The 16,860-nt window shown below is 35.9% G+C and overlaps 1 protein-coding gene across 7 annotated transcripts in view; it reads right to left on the bottom strand.

The window, feature by feature from the left end:
- LOC121423165 (regulatory-associated protein of mTOR-like) overlaps nt 1-16,860 on the bottom strand; it is a 63,570-nt gene that overhangs the window by 6,371 nt on the left and 40,339 nt on the right. For all 7 annotated transcript variants that reach the window (XM_041618471.1, XM_041618472.1, XM_041618475.1 and 4 more), the window contains 11 exons: nt 15,639-15,779; nt 14,091-14,197; nt 13,372-13,561; nt 11,640-11,741; nt 9,949-10,057; nt 9,281-9,395; nt 7,110-7,234; nt 4,908-5,015; nt 3,947-4,053; nt 2,793-2,923; nt 797-886 (listed from right to left, as the gene is read on the bottom strand). In XM_041618471.1, the coding sequence (XP_041474405.1) occupies nt 797-886; nt 2,793-2,923; nt 3,947-4,053; nt 4,908-5,015; nt 7,110-7,234; nt 9,281-9,395; nt 9,949-10,057; nt 11,640-11,741; nt 13,372-13,561; nt 14,091-14,197; nt 15,639-15,779 (1,325 nt within the window). The remainder of the gene's footprint in view (nt 1-796; nt 887-2,792; nt 2,924-3,946; nt 4,054-4,907; nt 5,016-7,109; nt 7,235-9,280; nt 9,396-9,948; nt 10,058-11,639; nt 11,742-13,371; nt 13,562-14,090; nt 14,198-15,638; nt 15,780-16,860) is intronic.

Genomic DNA, 16,860 nt, shown 5'->3' with positions numbered 1-16,860 from the left:
ACCCACTTCCAAGTCCATTTCTCACGAACTGAAGCGTCGATCCCTTTTACCCTTGCCTCTTCACCTCTATCAAGAAATTTCTGTTGAAAAGCCATAATTTTTCACAAACTTTTCGCTCGCACGAAATCACCGTAATTACGCCTGGGTTATCCTAGCGCCTGCATGTATAAATTGATTGCAGCCATTGAGTGCATGCTGTTTCCTCCACTGCAACGCGCGAACGGTCTGGTGGGTAATACAAAATGGCAGCGCCCATGATCAATACCGACCGTGTGCGATAAACTTCAAACAGCCGTCGAAGAATCAAGTTTTCGAATGCATGACGGCAATTTTCATAAAAAGTAACAACAGCAATTTGCCACAACTTATAACTTTGTGTGAATTTGGGCACAATGTGCCCTTCATTTTCGAGCAATATTGCGAATAAGGCATTGAAAATAAACACCCTTACCCCCTTAATCTTATACCAGATTTACATTGATATCAGAGACCACCTATGTTGGTGAAAAAATATCGGGAACCCGATAAATATCGGGAGAATATCAGGCCTAGCCACCATCATCTTCATCATCATCATCATCAACATCATCTTCATCAAAATCATCATCACCACCACCATCACCATCAACACCAATACAACCACCAACATCACTTTCAATACCAACATAATTTTCAATATCAACATAATATTCACCATGATCACCATCATCACTACCATCTTGATCACTATTATCCCCTCATCCTTCTCATCAATGCAACTACAATCAACGCATTGCATCCAATGAAAATACCATACCCAGCACTGATGATCTTGCCATCTCCTGCCCCTTTCTGCAGGTGAACGTTGGACACCCAGCTTTGGTGTTCTCGTAACGTCATCACTCGACTGTAAAATAGGAAAATACGATGGAAATCAAGACACGTTATCTAATAATAGAATCCAATAATGTAAGACAGGCACACATAATCATCAAACCTGGAGGGCGTTTCAAAGAGCTGTTCATAATTTACAAGCAAGTTTTTGAAGGACATATAACCCTTTTCTTGTGGTAAAAGATAAACATCAGATTTTCATAGGTGTTAATTTAGTTCCTAAAAAGGATCACCAGTCGTTCATAACTTACGAACAGCTTTATGAACCACCCACCAGGGCCACATCTTATGAAGCATAGCGATAGATTCAAACAAAACTCAAAGTGCATTTGATCTTAATTTCCTACCCTTTTACTTTTACACAATCTTAGATCAGTGGCAGTTTGAGTTTCAATTGAATCTATTGCAACTCTTTATAATACAGGACTTCAACTCTTTATAATACAGGACTTCAACTCTTTATAATACAGGACTTCAACTCTTTATAATACAGGACTTCAACTCTTTATAATACAGGACTTCAACTCTTTATAATACAGGACTTCAACTCTTCATAATACAGGACTTCAACTCTTTATAATACAGGACTTCAACTCTTTATAATACAGGACTTCAACTCTTTATAATACAGGACTTCAACTCTTTATAATACAGGACTTCAACTCTTTATAATACAGGACTTCAACTCTTCATAATACAGGACTTCAACTCTTTATAATACAGGACTTCAACTCTTTATAATACAGGACTTCAACTCTTTATAATACAGGACTTCAACTCTTTATAATACAGGACTTCAACTCTTTATAATACAGGACTTCAACTCTTCATAATACAGGACTTCAACTCTTCATAATACAGGACTTCAACTCTTTATAATACAGGACTTCAACTCTTCATAATACAGGACTTCAACTCTTCATAATACAGGACTTCAACTCTTTATAATACAGGACTTCAACTCTTTATAATACAGGACTTCAACTCTTCATAATACAGGACTTCAACTCTTTATAATACAGGACTTCAACTCTTTATAATACAGGACTTCAACTCTTTATAATACAGGACTTCAACTCTTTATAATACAGGACTTCAACTCTTCATAATACAGGACTTCAACTCTTTATAATACAGGACTTCAACTCTTTATAATACAGGACTTCAACTCTTTATAATACAGGACTTCAACTCTTTATAATACAGGACTTCAACTCTTTATAATACAGGACTTCAACTCTTTATAATACAGGACTTCAACTCTTCATAATACAGGACTTCAACTCTTCATAATACAGGACTTCAACTCTTTATAATACAGGACTTCAACTCTTTATAATACAGGACTTCAACTCTTCATAATACAGGACTTCAACTCTTCATAATACAGGACTTCAACTCTTTATAATACAGGACTTCAACTCTTTATAATACAGGACTTCAACTCTTTATAATACAGGACTTAACTATAGAGCAAACATCATTTCCTATTCAAACATAGATCTGGTTCATAATGGTCACCTGTTTTTCATATACAGGTTTGACTGTATTTATTCTGGCTCAAATCCTGTTCACCTATTTCATGACCTGAAAGGAACGCAGCAAATTAACAAAAAATAAAAAAAACCCTTCATGATCCAAAAGCACTTGGTTTCATGTGAAATCTGATATCAAAATAGATGGAAAGTCAATCCTGTCTGTTATCTAATCCTGATCTTATGGTGGGTGTTTCATAAAGCTGTTTGTAAGATACAAATGACTTTATGCACGACTGGTGATCCTTTCTTATGCTATGTGATATCCCTATGTAATTGAGTTATGACCTAAGAACAGGTACCAGTCTTTCCTAAAGTCATTCGTAACTTTACAAACAGCTTTATGAAACACCCATCATATCCTAATAATAATAATACACCTACCATTCTTGCGGTGCTAGCCTTCTATCGTAGAGCCTGACCGATCCATCTCCGCACCCTGCTATAAGTAAAGACCGTCCAACAGAGTCACACGCAAGGCTTGTTACACAGCTATCAGCTCCAGTGGGTATATCCTGAAAAACAGAAGAGGTGAAGTCATAATGGGTGTGTTTAAGCTACCCAATGTCAGGTCAAAATCAGGCTTCTGTTACGCATCTGGGGGGCGTTTCATCAACATATTTGTCTGAAAAGTTGTCAGATCTGACATCTTTCCTTAATACTGATTGGCTAACATGGACTGTAATAATGGTAAATGGGACTTGTCGGATGAAACATCTGACATGTCCTTTCATGAAATGCTCCCCTGGGCCCCGTCTTGCAAAGAGTTACAATTGATCCAATCAATGGTAACTCTATGGAAATCCATCAGTGTCACATTTTCTACAGGAAATTTGCAAAATGTCTTTGGTAAACAAAGGAGACCACACCAAATTTTCAATAAATCAATGAATTAATGGAATTTTTTTGAACAACTATGGATTATATATGTTGACTTATGTTGACGTTGAATTTTACAATACCACAGGCTATTTCACTATACAAACTGATATTGTATGGAATTTCAAGACCGATGACCCCCCCCCCCCTCCCCTCCACCAACCTAAACCAATATTGATATCATACATTCAGACAAATGACCCCCTACAACAATTCAAATTAATTCTAAGACTGATTTGAACTGATGACCCTACCCCTACATACCAAGCATGATATTCAACTCTGAAAAAAAAATCTGAAAAATAGCCAAGGGTTGCTATAAGTCACCGCTGAAGTCCGAGGCACCCCGGTAGGGGTTACAAACTCTTGCATAGTAAAAAAAATGATGATTTTTCAAGGTGAGTCTGCATGATAGTTTTATCATTTGACTTAAAAAAGCATGATATTGGTTTGGGCAAAGAATTTCAAGTAAAAAAAAATTAAGAATAAAAAATCTGAAAAAAGAATTATTGAAAAAAAAAGGAATTCCAATTTTAATTAGGAGAAAATCACGCCTAACATACCTTAAACAATACTGAATTGGTTCTATTACCAATGTTTACCCCCCACCCCGGATTACCCAGGGGTTATTCATAGGGTGATATAATAAAGTTAGAAACCTGTAGTTTGAGTTCTCTCTGAGTATCCCAGACCCGTATCGTTCTGACGTCACCTGAGGCTAGAAGCATCCCGGATCCCTGCTCCCAATCTAGAACTAATCCAGATCCTGAAACAAATAATAACAACAACAATATCAATAATAATATATCGATAACATGAGGATGTACCCATGAATTCCAATGAGATATTAAAATTCTATATACAAGCAAATTCCTGTAACTATTTAAAGGGGGAGTAAACTGTGTGGTCTTCCATTGAATGTGTCTTAAAATTACATAGTCTTAAAATATATGTTATCAGATATCTACTAATACTACAGATAATAAATTAACCTATAATTGTATTTGTATAGAGAAACTAAAATGTTTTAAGAGTAAAAGTAATTGTGTTGCTACTTGGTAACATAATTATTGCTGTATAAATGTATTGAGTAGTTAATTAGCATGTTATCATTCAAGTGGGTCTATTTTACTAGACTACACTAGTATTTTGGGTCATAAAAGTGGCCAGGTATCAGCTTTAAAAGTGTCATTCTTATGATTTTACATGTAGGTTAATTAGTAGTATCATTTATATGTGAAGCTTGATAAAATACAAGAAGTCACTGGCGTATAGATGGAGGGTGGCTTAGGGTGTCATGAAACCCCTAAATTTTTCATGACCAAGAAAAAAAAAAGAAAAGACAAAAAAGATGAGAGGAAAGAGAGAAGGGGGAAATATTATATTCTGAATATTGTGCCAAAATCTATCACAAATTTGGAGTTTTGTAATAAGAAATGTCAAATTTTGCCAGATACACCATACCTGACCCCTCAAAATTTTTAGCTCATTATGCCACTGAAACTGTTACAGAGCTACAGCCTGGAGTGTCTTTGGATGGTGCGAATGCTCTTCATCTCTACTGAAACCAGGCGTTTCCTGTGTCAGAGACTACTATCTACTTCTTGCATATAAAGGTACCTCTATTTGATACTAGCATATCAGACAAGGCTTGCCACGCTGTGACCAGCTCAACAGGTTTGCCCTCAGGGGTCCAGTAATTCCTCCATATACGAACCGATCCATCGTCTGAAATAAAAAAAAAAAATAAATAAAGAGGGCTAAATACAAATAGATAATTGAAATATTAAAGGGATGGTCCGGGCTGAAAATATTTATATCTAAATTAATAGAGTAAAATTCACAGAGCAAAATGCTGAAAATTAAAAACAAGTGGAATGCCTCTGGCCGTCTCACCTGCATCACGCAGTTCAATATAGCAGCAGTGCTGACTTTGAATACTACTCTAACTCGCACAAGATGTTCAGTGATACATGGTTACTCTTATGTCCACTTTTTATGAACTAGACCAATGAACTTACAGAGATATGATGGTTATTCAACAGATACACCCAATTCGGCCAAAGTTCATTGACCTTTGACCTTGGTCATGTGACCTGAAACGCGCACAGGATGTTCAGTGATACTTGATTACTCTAATGTCCAAGTTTAACGAACTAGACCAATAAAATTTCAAAGTTATGATGGTAATTCAACAGATACCCCTGATTCGGCCAAAGTTCATTGACCCTAAATGACCTTTGACCTTGATCATGTGAGCTGAAACTCAAACAGGATGTTCAGTGATACTTGATTACTCTTATGTACAAGTTTCATGAATCAGATCCATAAACTTTCAAAGTTATGATGGTAATTCAACAGATACACCCAATTCGGCCAAAGTTCATTGACCTTTGACCTTGGTCATGTGACCTGAAACGCGCACAGGATGTTCAGTGATACTTGATTACTCTAATGTCCAAGTTTAACGAACTAGACCAATAAACTTTCAAAGTTATGATGGTAATTCAACAGATACCCCCGATTCGGCCAAAGTTCATTGACCCTAAATGACCTTTGACCTTAATCATGAGACCTGAAACTTGCAAAAAAATTTTCAGTGATGCTTGATTACTATTATGTCTAAGTTTCATGAATCAGATCCATAAACTTTCAAAGTTATGATGGGAATTCAACAGATATCCCCAATTCGGCCAAAGTTCATTGACCCTAAATGACCTTTGACCTTGGTCATGTGACGTGAAACTCAGGCAGGATGTTCAGTGATACTTGATTAACCTTATGTCCAAGTTTCATGAACTAGGTCCATATATTTTCTAAGTTATGATGACATTTCAAAAACTTAACCTCAGGTTAAGATTTCGATGTTGAATCTTCCAACATGGTCTAAGTTCATTGACCCTAAATGACCTTTGACCTTGGTCATGTGACATGAAACTCTAATAGGATGTTCAGTAATACTTGATTAACCTTATGGCCAAGTTTTATCAACTAGGTCCATATACTTTCTAAGTTATGACGTCATTTCAAAAACTTAACCTCAGGTTAAGATTTGATGTTGACGCCGCCGCCGTCGCCGTCGGAAAAGCGGCGCCTATAGTCTCACTTTGCTTCGCAGGTGAGACAAAAATCGGATAACAAATAACAAAGTTATTGAATTTTAAAGTTTATGAATATTTTGTGATAACAGTCACATGCACATTGTCATGAATATTCATTAGGTAGGCTGATGATGTCATCTCCCCCCTTTCCTTTTTCTTTAATCACATGAAATCATAATTGTTTCATTTTTTCATACAAGTGTAAATGATGTGTCTCCATTGAAATAAGTTGTGGCAATAAACAACTAATGCTCTTAATCAGTTGTCAATCCAATTGTTTTAGTTCTTGGTCGAAAAATATGTTGAATAAACCTAATTCCATACAATAAAATACAAAAGAACAAGTGGGGATATGACATCATCAGCCAACCTAATGGATATTCATGAAGACAAGCCTAGAACTGTTTTACTGGAATAATGCAAATCTTTAAAATTCAATATCGATTTTTTAAATCAAATTTTGAGCAATTTTTCAGCATTTTTCTCTGTGAATTTTACTCTATTTATTTAGATACAAATATCTTCAGCCTGGACCATCCCTTTAATGATTGACATAACACATTTGAATGTAGTTTACAGAAGACTAACAGTTACATTTAATTATTATAATTATATTTGGCATAATCAAACATATAATCAGCAAACAATAGGATAAGCAGCTCTGCTAATGTCATGTGACCAGTCATGTGATCAAGTGAATCATGATGAAATCATTACGTACCTACTCCAGTCATTATTAATGCTAGATCATGTGAGTTGAGTATATCCATTGAGGTAATCTTTGTATGCTTCGGGTTCTTGTTGAGGAAGTAGTTTAACCTTTCACCGCTCTCCCAGTTCCATACACTAAAAGCAAAAAGGGATTTGAATTGTTTTTTTATTGTTTTCTTCTTTGCTTCAATTTTTTTTTACAATCTTGCAAGCTCCATTATACATGTATTATTGTAAATCTGTATATTTTTTTATATAAACCTTTTGTAAACACATACATTTCAGCCATTTAGTGTGTATATATTTAAATGAATAAACCATGAATACCGGGGTATATTGTTTCATTCCATTATTTGGGCATGAGTCCACATCTCAATACATGGACTGTTACATGTATTTTGTAGGGCTATGCACGCATACATGAAAAGTGAAGAAAAAAAATCCACTCTCAAATTGTTTTGAAATTCATGCTCATCAACTCCTGTTCAAACTCAGGGACCAATTTCATAAGGAGTTGTTTTATGATAACACTGAATTTCTATAACAAGTTAACTATCAGCCAATCAAATTGAATGATTTCAGTAGCTTTTAACTTTAGTGCAAATTTGGTATTCAGTGAAACGGGCCTTTGATGTGATGCTTGCATCGCTCTTGACACAATACTCATACAATGTAAAAAAAATTCATTTAATTTCCATCTGTTTCCATAGTGTAACTATGAATTTTGCATGACCTATCACGAGGGATGGAAAAGAAAGGAGTTAAAGTTGGCCTCAGGAATGAGGACATGCTAACTGAAAGAATACCAAATGAGAACAACAACATTGTATCATTTCAAGATTCCACAATAATTATACATTTGCAAAAGACAGCACCAAACATTAATTTTGGTGCTGGATAAGTTTGAACGTGTCTTCAGATCATTCATTTTGATATAAAAAATAAATATAATAAATATTAAGGAACCTGCATTGGTTTTTACCAACCAAGAGGAAGACATTAAAATTCATACTGATTGTATACAGAGCTTTTCTTGGACAAGCTCCTGGCTACACTACAGAACTGTTCGACAACAATCCAACCAAATCAATTGAAACTTGCACAGCTAAACAGATTCCTTGCTTTTACAGATCCCATCTTATATTATGGTTTCGGGAGCCCAGCCTTTAGACAGGCCATTGGCCTATGCTGGCTCCCCCATATTTTCATTTATTCTCTATTGTAAATGCATTTCCATTTTTGTATCTCTATCTGTATACAGTGTATTCTTTCGATTTGAGTTGTATGTTGTATGTTTTTTAAAGGACAAGTCCACCCCAACAAAAACTTGATTTCAATAAAAAGAGAAAAAATCAACAAGCATGACACTGAAAATTTCATCAAAATCGGATGTAAAATAAGAAAGTTATGACATTTTAAAGTTTCGCTTCATTTCACAAAAAAAGTTATATGAACGAGCCAGTAACATAAAAATGAGAGAGTCGATGATGTCACTCACTCACTATTTCTTTTGTTTTTTATTGTTTGAATTATACAATATTTCAATTTTTACGAATTTGATGATTAGGACCTCCTTGCCTGAAGCACGAAATGTTAAAATAATGGAATTCCACGTGTTCAGAGAGGAATGAAACTTCATTTCACGTGACAATGACAAGAAAATCAAAATATTTCATATTTCAAACAATAAAAAACAAAAGAAATAGTGAGTGAGTGACATCATCGACTCTCTCATTTTTATGTTACTGGCTCGTTCATATAACTTTTTTTGTGAAATGAAGCGAAACTTTAAAATGTCATAACTTTCTTATTTTACATCCGATTTTGATGAAATTTTCAGCATTGTGCTTGTCTGATTTTTCTCTTTTGGTTCAAACCAACATTTTTCTGAGGTGGACTTGACCTTTAATAAGAATTTACAATAAATAAATGAATAAAATGAAAACAAAAATAAAATGAATCTCTTAAAAAAACAGTGCCACGAGGTGATTTGAGAATTTGTTTGTTTGTGTAGCCCCCAAGCTCTGGAATAGCTTACCCCTGAAAGGCAGGAAACCACTAGCCATAAAAATCTTCAAATCAAACCTGAAATTTATTTAATTGATAAATAGCATATCACAGTAAAAAATAAAATTTGTCGGATAAATAAATCTATTATTACAATATCATAACAATACTTACCATACACCTTCTCTATCAGCAACGATAGCATGGGGATTGAATGGATGGAATTTAACTACGTAAGGGACAGCAGAGTTCTTATTGATAAAGATTTGGTCATCTAAATGGCAAGAATCTGTACAGGAAATTAATGCAAGACAAAAATCAGAAATTATCAATACTATTCTGCTTTGGACTATTTGATATTTGCTACACTGGGGTTCATTTTGAGATAAAAAGGCATAGTAATAATTGTTAAAATTGTACTATCCAGATTATCAAAATTTGCATATGCCAACGGTAAGTGAAGATTTAAATTCAGCTCGATTGCCTGCTCGTTATTTTCTGCTCACTTTGTTAAAGTTTCCTTTCTCACTCTCTGTTTCTAAATAATTTCATTCTCATTCTCTCCTATATCTCAGTCTTTTTCATCTATCTCCCCCTCTCTCACCAGCATGAGAATGTTCTTGGCAAAAGATTTCACATAAAAAAAATTGAAAAAATAAATAAAAAAAATTATTAAAGAATCGGAATTCCGTTTTTGGTCGGGAGAATATCTCAACCTTTCCTCCATCACACTGGTTTGTTCTCCCCACCGTCTTTCTCATCCCCTCTCCCTCTGTATGTCTCTCACCTCCTCTCTCTCCCACTCCCTCCCTGCTTTACCCCCCCACCCCTCTAATACTTACTGGCTTTCTTGAGTTGTTCCCTCGTTTCATTTCGTATCCTAGCGTTGCGTACAAACCTCCATTCTCTCATGTGATGTAAGCCACTGAACGGATCCATCTCTTCCGGCGCCTATGGACAACGCAACAAGAAAATTGAAATTCCTTCTTTAAACTACATTGCATTTCAGGTATTCCAATCATTTTTGTTTAAAGGGGAATCCAACCCAAATAAAAATTTGTTTTTATAGGGAAAAGAAAAATCAGACAAGTTGATAGGTGGAAGTTTGAAAAATATTGGACAAACAACAAGAAAGTTATGAATTTTAAATGTTGTAAATATTTGTAATCACTATACCCATGGAGAATTCAAATTGGCCACATATTGAATGTCATAGTGATGTAAGGCAAAGACTACTCTTCCATGTACTCCAATACATATTATGGCTAAAATTGTCATTTCCCCAAAAAGTTTTATTTCAAATTATATTTTTCTTTCATGAGGACATAAAACAATATACTACCTGGGTTATATTTAGATAACTGCCCCAGGTGAATGGGAACTGATGAGAAAACCACAAATCACTGATAATAAAGTACATGGCCTATGGGAAAGTTGTCCTTGCCCCTTGTCATAATTTACTTACCCAGTTGCCAATTTGAAATCTACATAGTATAATAGTGATCTCAATTTTAAAGCAGCTATAACTTTCTTTTTACTTGTCCTATTTCTTTCAAACTTTCACGACTCTGTTTAATTTATTTTTCTCCTTCCCAACACAACATATTATGGCCAAGGCTGGATTCCCATTTAAATATCAAGAATACAAGATTTATTCTAATGATATTTATTCTACATAATTGAGTAACTATCAACTTTAATTTGACAACTTGCTTGTGTCACAATTGTGGCAATCAAATAATCTTGTCTCAGGATAATTTGATGGTGATACAACAGTTGCTCTGGTGGGTGTTTCATAAAGCTGTTCGTAAGTTAAGAGCAACTTTAAGAACGACTGGTGATCCTTTCTTGTGGTAAATGGTATTGAATTGACGATTGTTTAGCACCACGTATAAGAAGAGTTCACCAGTCGTTCTTAAAGTCGCTCTTAACTTAAGAGCAGCTTTATGAAACGGCCCCCCGGTCATAATTGCTTGAATTCACAAAGGTGGTTTTGAAAATCCATAGTTTGCAAGACTGGTAATTCTTTCTCGTGCTAAATGATATATCCCTATGTAGCTGACTTTTTGTTCCAGCTGTATGTAAAGTCGTGCATAACTAAATGAAACATTGCGATGATGGGTGCTTCATAAAGCTGTTCGTAATTTCTGAGCGTCTTTACAATGACTGGTGAACCTATCTTGTAGCTAATGATACACGACATATTTTCATTAATGTTGATCTTCGGCCAATCACAGCGCGGCTCACACCCGAGTGGAGCCAGACAATAGCGTGCAGCCGGCCCCTCGCCGCGCTATATAACCCGTGCACAGCAGCGTCTTTGCTCATTGCCTGACGAAGTCTAGCAGCTTGCAGAAAAAACATCGCTTTCCTACTACATTTGAGACAACTGGTTATTTATTGTACTCAATCCTTCACCACGATGAACCTCTTCCACAACAATGTTGACCTAGTTCCTAAGAAAGGATCAACAGTCAAGCGCAACTTACGAACAGCTTTTATGAAACACCCACCTGGATAACATGAAACCTACCTTCATGACTGACTGAGCAAAATACTTGCAACACCAATCAGTGAATTCTGTAGTAATGCTAAGATTCTTGGTTGTCAGCACATCCTCAACCTCCTCATATGTCTGAAAATATGGGAAAAACATTGACATATAAATAATGACCAACTAAACAAAAAGTAAAAGAAAACTGGTAATTTCTAAAATTTCAACAGAGCTAATTTTACAGGACTAATCCTTTACCGTGTCTGGAAGGCATAGGAAATAATGAATAATGAATGAACACCATGACACAAAATCTTGAGGAAAATAGTCAGGAGACAGCTCTTACTGTGACAACTGACTTATCTAGATATTTTAATATTTCTTCCCGTGTATTTTAAATATTTTGGGGAATTAAATGACAGTAATCTACTTTCATGAAATTAAATCGATGTTGCTAATAATTATGAAAACATTGCTTGCTACCAAATGTGAATAATAGAGTTGAGCCCCTCTTTTTTTTCATTTCAGATATATTTATCAGTTTAAAAACAAAAAATCTTGATAACATAAAAGATATAATGGAAAAGTTTCTTCTGAAGGAAATAATGTCATGGCTTGGATTAGAACCCACAATGCATAATGGTCATAAGAAAAATAATAATAAGTGGGGCGCCTCTTGCAGCCTCCGCCGCATTACATGATTCAATATAGCGGCAGTGCTGACTTTGAAAACAAATATAGAATAATCATTTACAAAAAAAACCCCATTCATATGATGATAAAAATACAATGTTCACTGACCCTAAATGACATTTGACATTGATAGTGTAATTGAAGACTTGTGCAAGACAATCAATGATACTTGATTAACCTCAAGTGTACATTTCATGAACTATATCCTGCCACCGCCATCGGAAAAGCGGCGCCTATGGTCTCGCTCTGCTATGCAGGCAAGACAATTTTAGTTACATTTATATAGCGCTTCATACATTGTTATCTAAGCGCTTTACATTGTAATTATCATTACCCCGGTCATAGGATCCATCACCGTTCTACACATTGTGTGCACCATCTCCACTCCCTAGGGAGTATCCTGGCCAGGCAACAGTTTATATTGGTGCACATGTGCCAATCTAATCACACTGATGTTTACATCCTACCAGGTACCAATTTAACACCTGGGTTGAGAGTGACAAACGTGGATAAGTACCTTGCCAAAGGACATTAGATTCGGGCTATATTCAAACCCTTGACCCTTGGTTAAGAGTCAAGTGGCTGAACCACTACGCCACGACACGACAGTAAGGGAGGAGTCAAATTCTTACGATATTGTTGTAGGGCATTTCTATCACATTGGAGACAAAGGGAGAGCAAGGATTCAATCTCACATCCAATCTCACATCATGCATTCAATGCGCTAACCACTTGTGGAAAGTTGTGGCCTAGTGGATTAGTCTTCTGACTTTAAAACAGAGGGTCATGGGTTCAAATCCCTGCCATGGTGTAATTTCCTTCAGCAAGAAATTTATCCACATTGTGCTGCACTCAACCCAGGTGATGTGAATGGGTACCCGGCAGGATTCATTTCTTGAATGCACTGAGCGCTAGCCGGGGTAATAATAATAAACAATGCACCTCGAAATAGAAAATTTCTAGATAGATGGCCCTATATAAATGCCTATTTTTGTTATTACCACATGATCAAAATATGTCAGCTAGTCAGTGTAGAACAATAACAAAAAAATGTTACATTCTTGTAACAGATACTTACTACACTTGGTCCCCTGTCGTGTAGTTTCCTAGTCCTTGTGAATCGCTGTGAGTGGAGGGTAGGTGAAGGGCCAGGGTACTGGGCATCGATAGGCCCAGGGTTCTGAGGCCTCTCCGGCGGAGGTTGCTCCCAGGGTTTGATGGGGACGGGTCTCATTATCTCATTGGGGATGTTCAGGGGTGGTGAATCACTGATGATCAGTGAGGAGAGAGAAAAAGAAAGCAGCATGGGAAAGAGAGGGGCAGATAGGCAGAGAAGGCAACAAAGAGAAAGAGAGGGAGAAAGACAGACAGATAGACAGAAAGTAGGGATATAGAGAGAAACAGATAGAGAGAGATAAACACACAGACAGATTGAAGTTAAGATGAATTATTTCATATGATTTTTCTAAGAAATCTTAATGAAATGATTGACTATGGTTACTTGAGCGCAGTCAAGCTTGATTCATTTTCCCCTCTTTTTCCTTAAAATGTCCAATATTGTAACAACACTGCATGAATAACAATACAGTGAGTGCCAGTCCAAGACAAATAATTACTTTCTCAAAGCCCGGGAAATTTATATGCTATCAGAGAGTCTACTAAATGTTGGTTATCATTATAATAAAAGCACTTTTAAGCTACATTACCATTCTGGTCATGCACATTCTCCACTCCCAGGGGAGCATTCCAGCAAAATCTTCCAAGCTAAAATGCCAGACATACTACTTGCTAACTTACCTCATATCTTGTGGTGGAGATGACTGGGAGTTCCTGGTAGGACTAGACGGTGCAGAGCTTGTCTTTCTGCTATCTCTCACCAGCTGAGGTTTGGCCGAGATGGTTGCCTAGATCACAAACCATACCAGATTTACATGTAACAGATTGAAATATATATCACTTGAAATGTGAATGCAAAATGTACTGATTATTGCATTTGATACAAGAATGGATTACAAGCATCAACATGAAACACATAAAACATGAAGCAACTGCATGAAAAATGTACCTGGAATTACAAGTGAAAGAGCAATAATACATGCAGTTGATAATGTACAACATAAGACTCATCTACATGTACTTTCTTGAATTGGTTTAAAGAAAGGAAAACAGTTTCAAATTTAGGAAAATAATTCAGAAGACCACTCGGTAGTATTCTCATCGCCATCTCCTGAACTGGTTTCCAGAACCACTTCACGTAAAGTGGTCGTGTTGTTATGGTGATGCTCTCAGTGGTGTCCCATGACTCATGCGAAATTTGAAACCACAGGATAAGCATTCTACACACAGTGTATACCGTGTGGCTTGCCCAGCATGTACACACTCTTGTACTTCAGTGCGAAGATTGCTTCAAGAACGTTTGTGTCCTCCCCTACACTTAAAGGGATGGTTTGGGTTGAAAATATTTATATCTAGATAAACAGAGTAAAATTCACTGACCAAAATGATAAAAATTTCGTCAAAATCGGATACCAAATAACGAAGTTATTGAAATGTAAAGTTTATCAATATTATGTAAAAAGAGTTATACACACATCGTCATGAATATTCATTAGATGGGTTGATGATATCACATCCCCAATTTCCTTTTTCATATGTTATTACACAAAATCATATTTTTTTCATATTTTTATACATGTCTAAATGATGTGTCTCTGTGACGATGAAATAAGTTGCGACAATACAAAACTAATGCACTCAATCAGTTGTCAATCCAATTGTTTTAGTTCTTGGTAGAAAATTGAGATATAAAAATCTCCAGCCTGGCCCATCCCTTTGTATACAAGGCAAAGCAGTTTTGAAACACATTGCTAGGTGGTTTTCCAAACTGGTTGTCTCCAATACTGCTTTGAGCATTCCTAATACATGATAAACATGTTTCCACTAAACTAGTTTAAGAAAGATTAGAACAGGTATATAAAAACATTAATACGGTTTTAGATTTGAGTAACAATGAAGAAATAGAATGGTCATCTTTTTGACAACATGCATAACGACTCTCATCTCAAAATTAAAATATGAAATGACAGCTCAGAATAAGCTTGATTTTAGAGTGATATCATGGGTAGCAAGCTCCTTTTGCCTAGAAAGGGTTCTTTATATGTATCAGGAGAATGTTTTCATAAATATAAGATTGTCACCATTGCCATATATCTAAAATAACTTTTTCAAAGCTGCCCTCAAAATTTTTTAATTTGAGATGCGAGGTTGTTACAGCCAAGCCACGGCAATCCCAACAAGTACAAAATTAAATGTTTGAATCCATCTATCTGTGAGAGTATGACCCACCTTGAGGTTGATAGCATTGACCAGGGTCTGGGCTAAATCCTTGACCTTTGGATGGGGGTCATGGGTCAAGAGTAAAATGACCCTCCAGATCTGAACAAAGACATTGGACGTCAAGGAGGAGGTTGATGGCACTCTTGGTAGCTGAAAAAAAAGAAGAACATAATACAAGTATTACGGTGTATCATAACAATGCTTGTGAATAGAGAATATATTATAATACATATTTACCAACCTACAAACAGGGATACCATCCTAGTAACACAGAATGCAGTTTTCTTTAGGGATGAACAAAATAAATTGGTAGAAAGAAAGCATTTTTCAATTGTCTGAAGTAGACATTGTGTGCAATATTTTGAAGATTTTTTTTCATGAAACCTGCAGTATCTCAATTTTTTAAAATAGTATAAAAACAAGAATAAAATACTACAAAAAATAAAGGAACAACTGATGTCCCTAAAACAAAAGAAATTGGTAAAAAAGCATTTTCAATTGTCTGAAAAAGACATTGTGTACAATATTTTGAAGATTTTTAAAATGAAACCTGCAGTAATTCAATTTTTTAACATAGTATAAAAACGGAATAAAATACAACAAAAAAAGGAACGATTGACATCCCCGACCATGCATTCCTCAAACCATTTTTGCTGACCCAAGAGGAAAATGATAAAATTCAAGAGAAAATGATTTTAAGCAAATCCTCAAACTTGATACTTCTTAATGGTCTGCAAGCACAGACTGAAATTTGACACTTTTATCAACTATACCATGCCTGGAGTAAAGACTACACTCCAAACTCTCTGTCCCGAATTCACAAAGGTGGTTTTGAAAACCAACGTTTGAGTCCATGGTTTATGCAGATTTACTGTATAAATTATGCTTAATTTAGCGCGTATCTGGCGCGTGTATAAAAAGTGTCCGAAGCTGATGTGCGCTTTTGTCAGTACGCCAAGTTGACACCTGTTACCTCGGTTAGATACGCTATATTATTCATGAGTCCACTGTTTGAAGAATGCGCTCATGAATAAAAACAGTGGACTCATGAATAAAATAGCAAATCTACCCATGGTAACAGGCGTCAATTTGGCGCACTGTGACAAAGGCGCGCAATAGCATTGGAATTTTTTTATACACGAGCCAGATACGCGCTAAATTAAGCGTAATTTATACAGTAAATCTGCATAAACCATGGACTCAACCGTGGGTTTTCAAAACCACCTTTGTG

This window comes from Lytechinus variegatus, chromosome 10, assembly GCF_018143015.1.
Source record: "Lytechinus variegatus isolate NC3 chromosome 10, Lvar_3.0, whole genome shotgun sequence".
Lineage (NCBI taxonomy): Eukaryota > Metazoa > Echinodermata > Echinoidea > Temnopleuroida > Toxopneustidae > Lytechinus > Lytechinus variegatus.
Note: the sequence above shows the minus strand (reverse complement) of the source record. Positions and strands in the feature narration are given on the sequence as shown.